Source organism: Oncorhynchus keta, chromosome 18, assembly GCF_023373465.1.
Source record: "Oncorhynchus keta strain PuntledgeMale-10-30-2019 chromosome 18, Oket_V2, whole genome shotgun sequence".
Classification (NCBI taxonomy): domain Eukaryota; kingdom Metazoa; phylum Chordata; class Actinopteri; order Salmoniformes; family Salmonidae; genus Oncorhynchus; species Oncorhynchus keta.
Genome location: NC_068438.1, coordinates 34,891,223 through 34,907,563, shown reverse-complemented (window position 1 = coordinate 34,907,563; position 16,341 = coordinate 34,891,223). Strand labels below are relative to the sequence as shown.

Here is a 16,341-nt window from a genome sequence, read left to right as displayed (position 1 = left end):
CAGGTGTTAGAATGGCCAAGTCAAAGTCCAGACCTGAATCCAATCGAGAATCTGTGGAAATAACTGAAAACTGCTGTTCACAAATGCTCTCCATCCAACCTCACTGAGCTCGAGCTGTTTTGCAAGGAGGAATGGGAAAAAAATTCAGTCTCTCGATGTGCAAAACTGATAGAGACATACCCCAAGTGACTTACAGCTGTAATCGCAGCAAAAGGTGGCGCTACAAAGTATTGACTTAAGGGGGCTGAATAATTTTGCACGCCCAATTGATCAGTTTTTGATTTGTTAAAAAAGTTTGAAATATCCAATAAATGTCGTTCCACTTCATGATTGTGTCCCACTTGTTGTTGATTCTTCACAAAAAAATACAGTTTTATATCTTTATGTTTGAAGCCTGAAATGTGGCAAAAGGTCGCAAAGTTCAAGGGGGCCGAATACTTTCGCAAGGCACTGTACAGTGATGTTCTCCTCTTGGTGATGTTAGAGTAGTGTATATAGCGCCTCCATGCTCTGGACACTACGCTAACAGACACAGCAAACCTTCTTGCCACAGCTCGCATTGATGTGCCATCCTGGATGAGCTGCACTACCTTGAGCCACTTGTGTGGGTTGTAGACTCCGACTTGGAGTTACATTGTGTTGTTTAAGTGTAAGCTTTGCACACTCTTGGCATTCTCTAAACCAGCTTCAATCAGTAGTCACCTGGAATGGTTTCAATTAACAGATGTGGCTTGTAAAAAGTTCATTTGTGGAATTTCCATCCTTCTTAATACATTTGAGCCAATAATTTGTGTTGTAACTAAAGTAGGTGTGGTATGCAGAAGACAGCCCTATTTGGTAAAAGACCAAGTCCATATTATGGCAAGAACAGCTCAACAAGCAAAGAGAAACGACAGTCCATAATTACTTTACGATATGAAGGTCAGTCAATACATAACATTTCAAGAATTTTGAAGTTTCAAGTGCAGTCACAAAAACCATCAAGCTCTATGATGAAACTGGCTCTCATGTTGACCGCCACAGGAAAGGAAGACCCAGAGTTACTTACCTCTGCTGCAGAGGATAAGTTAATTAGTGTTACCAGCCTCATAAATTGCAGCCCAAATAAATGCTTCACAGAGTTCAAGTAACAGACCCATCTCAACATCTACTGTTCAGAGGAGACTACGTGAATCGGGCCTTCATGGTCGAATTGCTGCAAAGAAACCACTACTAAAGGACAGCAATAATAAGAAGAGAGTTGCTTGGGCCAAGAAAAACGAGCAGTGGATATTAGACCATTGGAAATCTGTCCTTTGGTCTGATGAATCCACATTTTTGGTTCCAACCGCCGTGTCTTTGTGAGATGCAGAGTAGGTGAGCAGATGATTTCCACATGTGTGGTTCCCACCGTGAAGCATGGAGGAGGAGGTGTGATGCTGTGGGGGTGCTTTGCTGGTGACACTGTCAGTGATTGATTTTAGAATTCAAGGCACACTTAACCAGCATGGCTACCTTAACATTATGCAGTGATACACCATCCCATCTGGTTTACTCTTAGTGGGACTATCATTTGTTTTTCAACAGGACAATGACCCAACACACCGCCAGGCTGTGTAAGTGCTATTTGACCAAGAAGGAGAGCAATGGAGTGCTGCATCAGATGACCTGTCCTCCACAATCACCGACCTCAACACAATTAAGATAGTTTGGGAAGAGTTGCACCGCAGAGTGAAGGAAAAGCAGCCAACAACTGCTCAACATATGTCGGAACTCCTTCAAGACTGTTGGAAAAGCATTCTTCATGAAGCTGGTTGAGAGAATGCTAAGACTGGGCAAAGCTGTCATCAGGGCAACGGGTGGCTACTTTGAAGAATCTCAAATATATAATATTTTGATTTGTTAACACTTTTTTGGTTACTACATGATTCCATATGTGTTATTTCATAGTTTTGATTTCTTCACTATTCTTCTACAATGTAGAAAATAGAAAAAGTACATTAAAACCTTGAATGAGTAGGTGTATCCAAACTTTTGACTGGTACTGTATGCCAGTCTAATGACATCAGGATTCCGAAAAATGCCAGATACGTGCCGTTTCTAGTAAGTTTCCCCAGAATGAAACTTAGAAGAAGGGATATCTCACTGCTCCTGCAAACCTCCGATACTGGAATTAGATTTCACTACATGTACCTTGGCAGCTCTCAGATGTATGGGCTAACAATATGTATTGTTTGCTGGGAGGATGATGATAATGGGCCGGGATTAGATGTGAGGTCTCACTCTCTCTTGCCCCCTCCCCTTCTCGGGATGATGAAGTTAGCTTGGACCAACACTCCAGATTCTTTTGGCAGTGTGTAGCGCTCACCTTGTGTGTGTGTGCTCGTGTGGTTTCATGTGCGTGTGTATCTGTACTTTGGTATGAGTTGTGTGTGTATTTTTATCATTCTAACTTTGTCTAAGTTCTCTGTCTTTGTGTAAGTGAGTGTCTCTTTCTCTCTATCGTTGGTTGTCTTTCAGTCTCTGTTTCAGTCTTTCTCTACCTTTGGCTGTACTTGAGTGTGTCTTTGTGTTTATTTTTCTGTCTGCCTCAACAGAGTCTGAACATAGGTGAGTTGGACATTCTGACTCCAGTGTGTACACACACACACACACACACACAAAAAAGTGGGCGTCTCGATGGAAGAGCACAAAGTCTGGACCCCGCTCTTAGTAATGTGCCCGGCAACAAACATAATTGATAGAAAACAGGCATTACTAATCCGACCACGTCTAATCTTTATGGAAAACACCCACCTCCGCTCTGCAGCGAATTTTGCTGCTTTTCTCCGTCTGCCTCCGGTTCCAACGGGACGCAGGCTTCCCTGCTAACGCATTCTCTGGATGTCACTATCTCCCCCTACACACATGTGCTTATGTGCACACACACATGTGCTTATGCACACACACACAGATGTCGACATGCATGCACTCACATTCCCATTTCCAGAAGCCAACTCAGTGGTGAGATGCAGTGAGTTGCTGGCATGAAAAGAGCATACGAAAGAGAGAGTTTATCTACTCTGTGAATGAGCAGCAGAGCAAAGCGAAAGGGAGGGGGGGGGGTTTAAAGTTGACCCCCGCTGCGAAGGACTGTCTGTCTGACCCAGTACTCTACTGTGAGAGTACAGTGAGGGTTAGGGTTTCAGAGGAGTTGTGAACTGGGCCTGGAATTTACTTTGTTTAGTTTGATATTGTGTCTGTTGTAGAACATTTGTGGATGTGAGCGTTAATGTTGGGGTGATGTCATTTTTACTCTGACTTTCCTCAGTTACTTACCTTTAAACATTTTTGTTTACTGCAATAGGCTAAGAGTCACTGCTTCATTGGTTCAGCTGTGTTATGACACGTGTAATAATGTTTTCTTTGTAATCACCAGAGGAGAAATGTTGCCGTTACGAGACATTAAACACTGGTCAACAGGCCAACTGGCAGATATTAGTACTGAAGTGACCTTTGTCTCAACTTGTTTGTTAGCTAAGAAGGGAAGTAAAAGGCTTTGCACGCTTTTTCCGAACACGCACACCTCATTGACAGACACACTGACGAACACACCAAGAGCGAGCATCAGAGGGACATATCTAGACTGAGGTGATATCTAGGGACTTCTATTTCTTTGTACTGTTGTTTTGCGCTGCAGAAAAGAGTTAATGGGTTCAGGGGCTCTCCCTGCCTGTCTCATATTTCCCCCTCTCCTCCCCGAGGCAGGTGGCAGCCTGTACCAGATGGGCAGAGCAGGTGTGTGGGGGAAGAGGAAACATTTCAATATGTAATGAGCTCCACCACCCTACTCTAGGAGAAAAGCAACATACATCAATATTTTTATCCCGCTACAGTATATTATTATATACTGTGGTGTTGCAAGGTATACCGAAATGTTGGTATTTTTTCGATACGAAAACCCCCCCCGGTTCGGAACTAGAATTTTTGAAATGTTCGGTACTTCTGTCAAATGTGTCTCACATGATTGAGAGGGTCAAGTCTGTATCAGCAGAGCCCCTTTTATAGTGTGGAGAGTAAAGTGGCGGCTCCACTTAGGAATTCATTGCTCGAGCTCTCTGGGCCCCATTAGGTCTGTACTCATGACGCACAGAAGTTAAAATGCTTGAATAATGCTACACGATATGTTGAAACTGCAAAACAATGTCCATACATGCTAGAATGCTTTGACAATGCAAGATGATACCAGTAGCTTTCAGTTCCCTCCCCTCGTCCTTTGTTTGTGATAAAATGCAAACCATAATGCAAATTATGCTGATTTCAAAGCTGATTCTCACCAAAAACGTCCCATTTTCTCTCTTTGCCACAGAAAACTAATTAACTTCTTCGTCTCCCTCCCATCTGGTTTATACTATATTAAATAGCCACAAAGTCAAATTCCACAGCCACATTCTGCCTTGTGAATGATCTCATTACTTTCTGAAACAGACAGCCTACACTTTGATAATAGAGGGGATTTCTTCTTCCATGCAAATGTTGTTGGTCAGTACGATAAAATGTGTTCTCCTAGCAGTTTCCAATAAAGTAAGTCCTAAATGTAAGGGAGTGTTTTGTCATCTGTAGCCCCATGAAATCAGCTAATACAAGTTCAAATACTCAATGCACACATTCCTCTTGAATAATATGCATTCACCTGTATTGTGAATAGACCTAGGCTGCATCTTGATTTACCCAGTTTCTATCTCTAAAAATATTTACATAAACGTTTTTCACATGTAATGATATTGAACTCAAAAGATGCCCAACCATTTAACAGAGCAGTAGCTGAGTGCGTCTGTCTATATCAAGTGCCGTTATGTGACTTTTGCTGGGACACCTTGTTTTGTTGTGGTATCGTTTTCATATTGAGTATGGTGATACTGAACCTGGTATCGGTGTCAACATTCTGGTATGGTGACAACTAATATGTTGTATCAGCCTTCACACACACACAGAGAGAGAGAGAAAGAGACTACCAGGCAGTTCAGACATACAGTATGTATAAACACACAAAGACGAGATGTGTTGAAGTTCTTCAGGGATTGAACTTTACCTACACTCCAACAGCCAGACAGAACATCCCAAAATAATCTTCTTATTGATCAGTCATTACCGTTTGAACATTGCAGCTCTCCACATTGGTACAGCTTCAAAGCTGTTTCCTAGGTAACTGTTCTTCTATAGTGTTCTCTCTTTCTCTTCTCTGTCAAAGGCCAGCATCTGATCTCAAGGACTGAATGTGGAGAGAGGGAGGGAGGAACACCAACTCCACACTCTGCCTTGTAGTTACCAGGATCCCTGTCCATGGTGCTGAACTGCCCGGCTGACTAGTGAGAACCTGGTCCTCGGTGCTGAACTGTCTTGGTGATTAGTCAGAACCACCTCTATGGTGCTGAACTGACTGGCTGATTAGTGAGAACCCAGTCCTCATTGCTGAACTGGCTGGGTAAATAGTGAATGGCCTACAGAAGGTTTTTAGAAAGATAGACTTGTACTTGGTATATGCTCACACAGTAGAGGGGTTTAGAAGTGTTTGTTTGAGCAGTCCATTTTTAAGAACTGCCAAAGAAGAGAAGCAGTATGTTGATTGCTGGACCTCCCTCCCATAGTTGTTTTTTGTTGTTGTTCATTAAAAAGTGATGACGGTGCCTGGATCATAACAAGCCTAGCATGCTCAGTGGGGCGGCAGCGTAGCCTAGTGGTTAGAGCGTTGGACTAGTAACCGGAAGGTTGAGAGTTCAAACCCCCGAGCTGACAAGGTACAAATCTGTCGTTCTGCCCCTGAACAGGCCCACTGTTCCTAGGCCGTCATTGAAAATAAGTATATGTTCTTAACTGACTTGCCTGGTTAAATAAAGGTAAAATTACATGTAAAAAAAAAAATTGTGCTATAAAACGGTCAAATAAAAGGCTTTGTTGTGTTGATAGTCACGCCAGGAAGAAGAGTTCTCCTCTCACACTCCAAGCTTTAGTCTCTGTAGGAGGTCAGCGAAAACATAACTGGTGATTTTATTGTCAGTATGTTTTTCCCCCGGTATAATGTGTTGATAGAACTTCACCATCATGTGTCGTGATACTAAACCTGGTATTGGTATCGAAGTCAAAATGAATGTGTGTGTGTGTATATATCAGTGTACGTCTGTGTAATTCAGTGCTTCTGGGGTCTTAATAGATACTGATGAAAGAGACTGATAAAACAACGTACCACCTGTATGACTGGAGGAGCCTTCTAGCTTACTAATAGATTTACGTTAAGCCTAACCTGCTAGTGGACTGTTGAGTTTTCGAATCTGGAGGGTGTTGGAGGAATAGGAGATGGAGGGACGCACACACTTTCTCCTCAGGAGCCTAAGGCCTTCCCTTCACCTAACACGCTCAAGCACATGCGCATTCATTCATTAGTATGCCCGCCAGGGTGTATAGTCCTGTGTTAGACAGGATAGTCCTGTGTTAGCTGTGTTAGACAGGCCCACTCTGGCACCCCAACCTCACCACTTCTCCTCTCTTCAGTGCATTAGGAAAGTATTCAGACCCACATTTTGATGCGTACAGCCTTATTCTAAAATGGATTGAATAAAAATGTCCCTCATCAATCTACACACAATTGCAGAGTGGCCAGACGGAAGCCACTCCTAAGTAAAAGGCACATGACCGCCCACTTGGAGTTTGCCAAAAGGTACCTAAAGACTCTGACCATGAGAAACAAGATTCTCTGGTCTGATGAAACCAAGATTGAACTCTGGCCTGAATGCCAAGCATCACATCTGGAGGAAACCTGGCACCATCCCTACGGTGAAGCATGGTGGTGGCAGTGTCATGCTGTGGGGAGGATTTTCAGTGGCAGGGACTGGGAGACTAGTAAGGATTGAGTCAAAGATGAATGGAGCGCATGTACAGAGAGATCCTTGATCCAGAGCTCTCAGGACCTCAGATGGGGGCAAAGGTTCACCTTCCAACTGGACAACGACCCTAAGCACACAGCCAAGACAACACAGGAGTGACTTCGGGACAAGTCTCAATGTCCTTGAGTGGCCCAACCCGAGCCTGGACTTGAATCCGATCGAACATCTCTGGAAAGACCTGAAAATAGCTGTGCAGCGACTCTCCCCATCCAACCTTACAGAGCTTGAGAGGATCTACAGAGAAGAATGGGAGAAACTCCCCAAAAACTTGTGGTGTCATACCCAAGAAGACTCAATGCTGCAATCGCTGCCAAAGGTGCTCCAACAATGTACGTAGTAAAGGGTTTGAATACTGTATTGTAAATGTGATATTTCAGTTTTTTTTTTAAATAAATGTGCAAAAATGTCTAAACCTGTTTTTGCTTTGTCATTTTGGGGTATTGTGTGTAGTAGATTGATGAGGGGGGAAAACGATTTATTCAGTTGTAGAATAAGGCAGTAACATAACAAAATGTGGAAAAAGTCAAGGGGTCCGAATACTTTCCAAAGACACCGTATGTCCACACACACACACACACACACACACACACACACACACACACACACACACACACACACACACACACACACACACACACACACACACACACACAGAGAGAGAGTCTGGTACAGCTATCCTTGTGGAGAGACACAATTCAGGACTTCTGGTCCCCGCAATAATAGTTAAACACGTCCACACACACACACACACACATACATATATATATATATATATATATATATATATATATATATATATACACACACCACACACACAAAATTAACTGTTTGCGATTGAAAGCTAATATAGTGCCCTCCCAGTGAGAAAGGGTACATAGAATATGACACGTACCTGTGTCTGGCTTTTCTAGGCTGCGTGTGGTTGACCTCAGCCTGAACCCATAGAGACATGCTGATTCATAGGTCATCATTATAGCCATCATTGTTTCAAATGTCTTTCAATCTGTTTCCAACAAGTAGAGAGGTTGAGCTCAGTCCAATAGTCCTGATGGATATCCTCTGTGGTTGAGGGTTCTATTCCAACTGATGCTTGTCGTTGAAGGTTGATAGGGTGTCTGGATTGAAAACCCCCTCGGCATCTTCCCAACACCTGAACCTGACACAGCTGGTAATGACTCAACAAAACAACAATAAAAATAAAATAACTTTACAGCAATATGAAAAAATAGTTCCAAAATAGCATGCGGGGCCTGACTCGGACGAAGCTCCGCCTCAGTAGTCTCTGTTACCTGCATTATTTAGCCTGACGTTTAGAAATGGAGGGTGCCTTCCCCCGTGTCGGAGTGTTTCTCTCTCTAGTATAAAGGTGTGTTTATCTTGATGACCTCAGGGGAACCATTTTCCTCCCAATTTAGATTTTCTGCTCCTAACCTCTGGTCATTGATACAGTGCCTTCAGAACATATTCACAACCCTTTCTTTCCACATGTTGTTGTGTTACAGCCTTAATTTAAAATGGCTAAAATGTTAGATTTCTTTTTATTCACTGGCCTACAAAAATGACCCCATAGTGTCAAAATGGAAATATGTTTTTTGAAATTGTTTCGAATGAATAAAAAATGAAAAGCTGAAATGTCTTCAGTGAATAACTATTCAACCCCTTTGTTATGGCAAGCGTCAATAAGTTCAATAGTAACAATGTGCTTAACAAGTCACATAGTAAGTTATATTGACTCATGCAATAGGTGTTTAACATGATTTTTGAATGACTACCTCATCTCTGTACCTCACATATACAGTTGTCTGTAAGGTCCATCAGTCGAGCAGTGCATTTCAAACACAGATTCAACCACAAAGACCAGGGAGGTTTTCCAATGCCTCGCAAGAAAGGGCACCTATTGGAAGATTGGTAAAAAAAAACAGACATTGAAAATCACTGAGCATGGTGAAGTTATTAATGACATTTTGAACGGTGTATCAATACACCCAGTCACTACAAAGATACAGGCGTCCTTCCTAACTCAGTTGCCGGAGATGAAGGAAACCACTCAGGGATTTCACCATGAGGCCAATGGTGACTTTAAAACATTAACAGAGTTTAATGGCTGTGATAGGAGAAATCTGATGGATCAACAAAATTGTAATTACTTCACTATACTAACCTAATTGACCAAGTAAAAAGAAGGATTATGTACAGAATCAAAATATTCCAAAGCATGCATCCTGTTTGCAACAAGGTACTAAAGTTATACTGCAAATAATGCAGCAAAGCAATTCACTTTTTGTCCTGAATACAAAGTGTTATGTTTGGGGCAAATCCAATACAACACATTACTAAGTACCACTCTCTATTTTTTCAAGCATTGTGTGTTTTTTTTCAAGCATGATTTCATCATGTTATGGGTATGCTTGTAATCGTTAAGGACTAATGAGTTTTTCAGGACAAAAAATAAACTAAATGGAGCTAAGCACAGGCAAAAATCCTAGAGGAAATTTGGTTGCCTGCTTTCCACCAGACACTGGGAGATGAATTCACCTTTCAGCAGGACAATAACCTAAAACACAAGGCCAAATCTACAAGGGAGTTGCTTACTAGACGACAGTGAATGTTCCAGTTACTGTTTTGACTTAAAACTACTTGAAAATCTATGGCAAGACCTGAAAATGGTTGTCTAGCAATGGTAAACAAGCAATTTGACAGAGCTTGAAGAATTTTGTCAAGAATAATGGAAAAATGTTGTAAAATCCAATTCTGGAAAGCTTTTAGACCTCCCTAGAAAGACTGCCAAATGTGGTTCGACAAAGTAGTCTCTCAGGGGTGTGAATACTTATGTAAATTTGATATTTCTGTATTTCAATATATTTGCTAAAGTGTATACAAATATGTTTTCACTTGTGAAGCTCAGTTGGTAGAGCATGGCACTTGCAAAGCCAGGGTTGTGGGTTTGATTCCCATGGGGGACCAGTATGAACAAATATGAAAATGTATGCACTCCCTACAGTAAGTTGATCTGGATAAGAACGTCTGCTAAGTGACTAAACTGACTTTGTCATTATGGGGTATTGTGTGTAGATGGGTGAGATGTTTCTATTTTTTAAATCTATTTTGAATTCCGGCTGCAACACAATAAAATGGGGAATAAGTCCAGGGGTGTGAATACTTTCTGAAGACTCTGTATATGTAATATGTGTCCCTACGTTTTATGTCACTGGTGTTACCGCCTTGATTTATTAGCTAATCACAACCTTTTAGAGTGGCATACATTTTAAGTGTGCTTTGATAATTTGGTGAGTTACACAATTTAAATAAAGGGAAATTACGTTGTGCGCAAAATGATTAATCAAATCACTTACTTTCTGAAGGCACTATTATCACAGGCTGTAGATGTCACTGGTTTAGACGGACGGTACTGGCTGTAGTTGTCACTGGTTTAGACAGACAGTACTGGCTGTAGTTGTCACTGGTTTAGACATACAGTACTGGCTGTATATGTCACTGGTTTAGACAGACCGTACTGGCTGTAGATGCCACTGGTTTAGACATAGTGCTAGTTGTAGATGTCACTGGTTAAGACAGACAGTATGGGCTGTAGATATCACTGGTTAAGACAGACAGTACTGGCTGTAGATGTGACTGGTTTAGACATAGTGCTTGTTGTAGATATACAGTACTGGCTGTAGATATCACTGATTTAGACAGACAGTACTGGCTGTAGATGTCACTGGTTTAGACAGACAGTACTGGCTGTAGATGTCACTGGTTTAGACAGACCGTACTGGCTGTAGATGTCACTGGTTTAGACAGACGGTACTGGCTGTAGGTGTCACTGGTTAAGACAGACCGTACTGGCTGTAGATGTCACTGGTTTAGACAGACGGTACAGGCTGTAGATGTCACTGGTTAAGACAGACCGTACTGGCTGTAGATGTCACCGGTTTAGACAGACGGTACAGGCTGTAGATGTCACTGGTTTAGACAGACAGTACTGGCTGTAGATGTCACTGGTTTAGATATAGTGCTAGTTGTAGATGTCACTGGTTAAGACAGACAGTACTGGCTGTAGATGTCACTGGTTTAGACATAGTGCTAGTTGTAGATGTTACTGGTTTAGACAGACCGTACTGGCTGTAGATGCCACTGGTTTAGACAGACCATACTGGCTGTAGATGTCACTGGTTTAGACAGACAGTACTGGCTGTAGATGTCACTGGTTTAGACACAGTGCTAGTTGTAGATATCACTGGTTTAGATATAGTGCTAGTTGTAGATGTCACTGGTTAAGACAGACAGTACTGGCTGTAGATGTCACTGGTTTAGACATAGTGCTAGTTGTAGATGTCATTGGTTTAGACAGACCGTACTGGCTGTAGATGCCACTGGTTTAGACAGACCGTACTGGCTGTAGATGTCACTGGTTTAGACAGACAGTACTGGCTGTAGATGTCACTGGTTTAGACACAGTGCTAGTTGTAGATGTCACTGGTTTAGACATAGTGCTAGTTGTAGATGTCACTGGTTTAGACAGACCGTACTGGCTGTAGATGCCACTGGTTTAGACAGACCGCACTGGCTGTAGATGTCACTGGTTTAGACAGACAGTACTGGCTGTAGATGTCACTGGTTTAGACATAGTGCTAGTTGTAGATGTCATTGGTTTAGACAGACGGTACAGGCTGTAGTTGTCACTGGTTTAGACAAACCGTACTGGCTGTAGATGTCACTGGTTTAGACAGACAGTACTGGCTGTAGGTGTCACTGGTTAAGACAGACCGTACTGGCTGTAGATGTCACTGGTTTAGACAGACGGTACAGGCTGTAGATGTCACTGGTTTAGACAGACCGTACTGGCTGTAGATGTCACTGGTTTAGACATAGTGCTTGTTGGTTTAGATATCACAGATGGTACAGGCTGTAGATGTCACTGGTTTAGACAGACAGTACTGGCTGTAGATGTTTCACTGACAGTACTGGTTTAGATGTCACTGGTTTATAGTGCTAGTTGTAGATGTCACTGGTTTAGACAGACCGTACTGGCTGTAGATGCCACTGGTTTTTAGACAGACCATACTGGCTAGATGTCACTGTTTAGATGTCTAGTTGTAGATGTCTGGTTTAGACAGGTTGTAGTGTCACTGGTTTAGACAAGTGCTGGTTGTAGATGTCACTGGTTAAGACAGACAGTACTGGCTGTAGTGTCACTGGTTTAGAGTTGTAGATGTCACTGGTTTAGACAGACCGTACTGGCTGTAGATGTCACTGGTTTAGACAGACCGTACTGGCTGTAGATGTCACTGGTTTAGACAGACAGTACTGGCTGTAGATGTCACTGGTTTAGACACAGTGCTAGTTGTAGATGTCACTGGTTTAGACATAGTGCTAGTTGTAGATGTCATTGGTTTAGACAGACGGTACAGGCTGTAGTTGTCACTGGTTTAGACAAACCGTACTGGCTGTAGATGTCACTGGTTTAGACAGACAGTACTGGCTGTAGATGTGGTTGGCTAGTTGTAGATGTCATTGGTTTAGACAGACGGTACTGGCTGTAGTTGTCACTGGTCACTGGCTGTAGATTTGGTTTAGACAGACAGTACTGGCTGTAGGTGGTTAAGACAGACAGTACTGGCTGTAGATGTCACTGGTTTAGATGTCACAGACCGTAGGCTGGCTAGTTGTAGGTTACTGGTTTAGACAGACCGTACTGGCTGTAGATGTCACTGGTTGGTTTAGACAGACCATACTGGCTGTAGATGTCACTGGACAGACAGTACTGGCTGTAGATGTCACTGGTTTAGACACTAGTGCCACTGGTTTAGACAGAGCACTGGCTGTAGATGTCACTGGTTTAGTCAGACATAGTGCTAGTTGTAGATGTCATTGGTTTAGACAGACGGTACAGGCTGTAGTTGTCACTGGTTTAGACAAACCGTACTGGCTGTAGATGTCACTGGTTTAGACAGACACACTGGCTGACAGTTACGGGCTGTAGATGTCACTGGATTTAGACAGACAGTACTGGCTGTAGATGTCACTGGTTAAGACAGACAGTACTGGCTGTAGATGTCACTAGTTTAGACACTGTAGATGTCACTGGTTTAGACATAGTGCTAGTTGTAGATGTCATTGGTTTAGACAGACGGTACAGGCTGTAGTTGTCACTGGTTTAGACAAACCGTACTGGCTGTAGATGTCATGACAGACAGTACGGGCTGTAGTTTGGTTTAGACAGACCGTACTGGCTGTAGATGTCACTGGTTTAGACAGACAGTACTGGCTGTAGATGTCACTGGTTTAGACAGACAGTACTAGCTGTAGATATCACTGGTTTAGATATAGTGCTAGTTGTAGATGTCACTGGTTAAGACAGACAGTACTGGCTGTAGATGTCACTGGTTTAGACAGACCGTACTGGCTGTAGATGTCACTGGTTTAGACAGACGGTACAGGCTGTAGATATCACTGGTTTAGACATAGTGCTAGTTGTAGATGTCACTGGTTAAGACAGACCGTACTGGCTGTAGATGTCACTGGTTAAGACAGACCGTACTGGCTGTAGATGTCACTGGTTTAGACGGACCGTACTGGCTGTAGATGCCACTGGTTTAGACAGACCGTACTGGCTGTAGATGTCACTGGTTTAGACAGACAGTACTGGCTGTAGATGTCACTGGTTTAGACACAGTGCTAGTTGTAGATGTCACTGGTTTAGACATAGTGCTAGTTGTAGATATCACTGGTTTAGATATAGTGCTAGTTGTAGATGTCACTGGTTAAGACAGACAGTACTGGCTGTAGATGTCACTGGTTTAGACAGACAGTACTGGCTGTAGATGTCACTGGTTTAGACACAGTGCTAGTTGTAGATGTCACTGGTTTAAACAGCGCTATCTGTAGATGTCACTGGTTTAGACAGTGCTAGCTGTAGATTTCACTAGTTTAAATGGACAGTGCTGGCTGTAGATGTCACTGGTTTAGACAATCTTGACTGTAGATATACTTGAAAGGTTCCAGAAAGCACCTGGAAGCAGCTGATCAGCAAGAGTCTTGGATGAATGTTCTATGGACAGATGAGTCAAAATAATAACCTTTTGGACGAAGTCCTGACCAAATCCCAATTGAGGTGTTGTGGCTGGAAAACCCACATGTTGCTGAGTTTAAAGCAGTTCTGCATGCAACAGTGGGCCAACATTCCTCCACAGCGGTGTGAACTCTCACTGATCAACAACTACAGGAAGCGTTGGGTTGCAGTCATTGCAGCTAAAGGTGGCACATCCACTTATTGAGTGTGAGGGGGCAATTACTTTTTTCACACAGGGGAATTGAGTGTTGCATAACTTTCGTTAATTAAATAAATAAAATAAGTATATATTTTTCTGTTATTTGTCAACTGAGGTTCCCTTTATCTAATATTTAGGTTTTGGTTGAAGATCTGCTAACATTCAGTATAACTAATATACAAAAATAGAGAATCTCAAAGGGGGCAAATACTTTTTCACAGCACTATATGTATTGTAGTGTATATACAGTATGTTAGATATACTGTATGTTATAGGAGAGAAGAGATAGAAAAGGGTATGATGATAGATGTGACTAGAGCAGTAGTTCTGGAATACAACAAGACAGGCTAGATCTGCAGTAGCTGTAATCTAAAAGTTGCTGTATGTCCCCCTAGTAGTCGTGTCTCCTCGCTGCCCTGTTCCCCTGTCTCTTCATTGTTTTGTTGGTAGTGTCTCTCCCTTTGCACCTTCCTGTATCCTATCACTTGTAGTCCCCTTTTCTGTTGACCTTGTAGTCTTGTCATTAGGCTTAATCCATCATTCTGTTGACCCTCTTTATTTCTCTCTTTTCTCCTCATTGCTATTCTGGTGTGTTCTCCTGGGCCCTTGTCCTCTTCTCCTCCATATTCTTACTTATCTGTTGTCCTTTTCGCCCTATATGCCTTCCCCTCTTTCTTGGCTCTTTTGGCCATTCTCTCTCTCTCTCCCTCCCTCTCGCCCACCCTCTCGTTCCCCCTCGCTCCCACCCTCTCGTTCCCCCTCGCTCCCACCCTCTCGTTCCCCCTCGCTCCCACCCTCTCGTTCCCCCTCGCTCCCACCCTCTCGTTCCCCCTCGCTCCCACCCTCTCGTTCCCCCTCGCTCCCACCCTCTCGTTCCCCCTCCCTCCCACCCTCTCGCTCACCCTCCCTCCCACCCTCTCGCTCACCCTCCCTCCCACCCTCTCGCTCACCCTCCCTCCCACCCTCTCGCTCACCCTCCCTCCCACCCTCTCACCCTCCCTCCCACCCTCTCGCTCACCCTCCCTCCCACCCTCTCGCTCACCCTCCCTCTCACCCTCCCTCCCACCCTCTCGCTCACCCTCCCTCCCACCCTCTCGCTCACCCTCCCTCACACCCTCTCGCTCACCCTCCCTCACACCCTCTCGCTCACCCTCCCTCACACCCTCTCGCTCACCCACTCACCCCTTCGCTCATCCTCTCTCACCCCTTTGCTCATCCTCTCTCACCCCCTTGCTCATCCTCTCTCACCCCCTTTCAACCCCCCTCTCTCACCCCTTCTCTCGCACTCTCTCTTTCACCCCCCCATCCCATCCTCTGTCTCACCTTCTCTTCACATTTAGCTACCCGACTGGCCTACTTTCCCTCCCCTCTTCTTATGTTTTGCATAGGTCACTTTCCCACACCCTCATTACATTACATTGCCCCCCCCCTTTTTTCCTGTCACTCTCTTTCACACTCACCAGCTTTCTCCTTTGCCTAACATCTTATCTCTCTGGCCTCACCCCCTCTCCCTGTCCTGTTCTCATCCCTTTCCCCTGTCCTGGCCTCACCCCCTCTCCCTGTCCTGTTCTCATCCCTTTCCCCTGTCCTGGCCTCACCCCCTCTCCCTGTCCTGTTCTCATCCCTTTCCCCTGTCCTGGCCTCACCCCCTCTCCCTGTCCTGTTCTCATCCCTTTCCCCTGTCCTGGCCTCACCCCCTCTCCCTGTCCTGTTCTCATCCCTTTCCCCTGTCCTGGCCTCACCCCCTCTCCCTGTCCTGTTCTCATCCCTTTCCCCTGTCCTGGCCTCACCCCCTCTCCCTGTCCTGTTCTCATCCCTTTCCCCTGTCCTGGCCTCACCCCCTCTCCCTAGCCTGGCCTCATCCATTTCCCCTGTCATGGCCTCATCCCTTTCTCTGTGCCCTGGTGGAGGTGAACCCAGGCAGTGTGATGTGGGGGGCTGAGGGGTCACTGTTCAGTGTGATGAGTTAGACAGACCTGCTCTCTGAGACCAGGGGACCAGGCTGAGACCTGGCACTTTTTCACACTCACTAGTAATCTATTTAGAATCTTTCGATGCCTCTGTCGCCTCACAAAGCCCCTGAGTTATTACCTGCCATCCAGGATCTGACAGCCACAACCACAACCTCAGCCACTATCACAACTAGGATTGACTATTTTCACAGTATT

At 44.1% G+C, this 16,341-nt stretch overlaps 1 protein-coding gene across 8 annotated transcripts in view; it reads left to right on the top strand.

Annotated features, from left to right (window-relative positions):
- The window catches only part of slc36a4 (solute carrier family 36 member 4), a 354,139-nt gene that overhangs the window by 147,066 nt on the left and 190,732 nt on the right, over positions 1 to 16,341 (top strand). Inside the window, exon 12 of one of the 8 annotated variants that reach the window (XM_052467982.1) lies at positions 5,210 to 5,327. The exons of 5 other annotated variants lie outside the window; for them this stretch is intronic. In XM_052467982.1, coding sequence (XP_052323942.1) covers positions 5,210 to 5,283 — 74 coding nt within the window. In that variant the 3' untranslated portion in view covers positions 5,284 to 5,327. Of the gene's footprint in view, positions 1 to 1,566; positions 4,774 to 5,209; positions 7,608 to 16,341 lie in introns of those variants that run through there. 2 more of the 8 variants (XM_052467981.1, XM_052467984.1) reach the window with 2 other exon arrangements.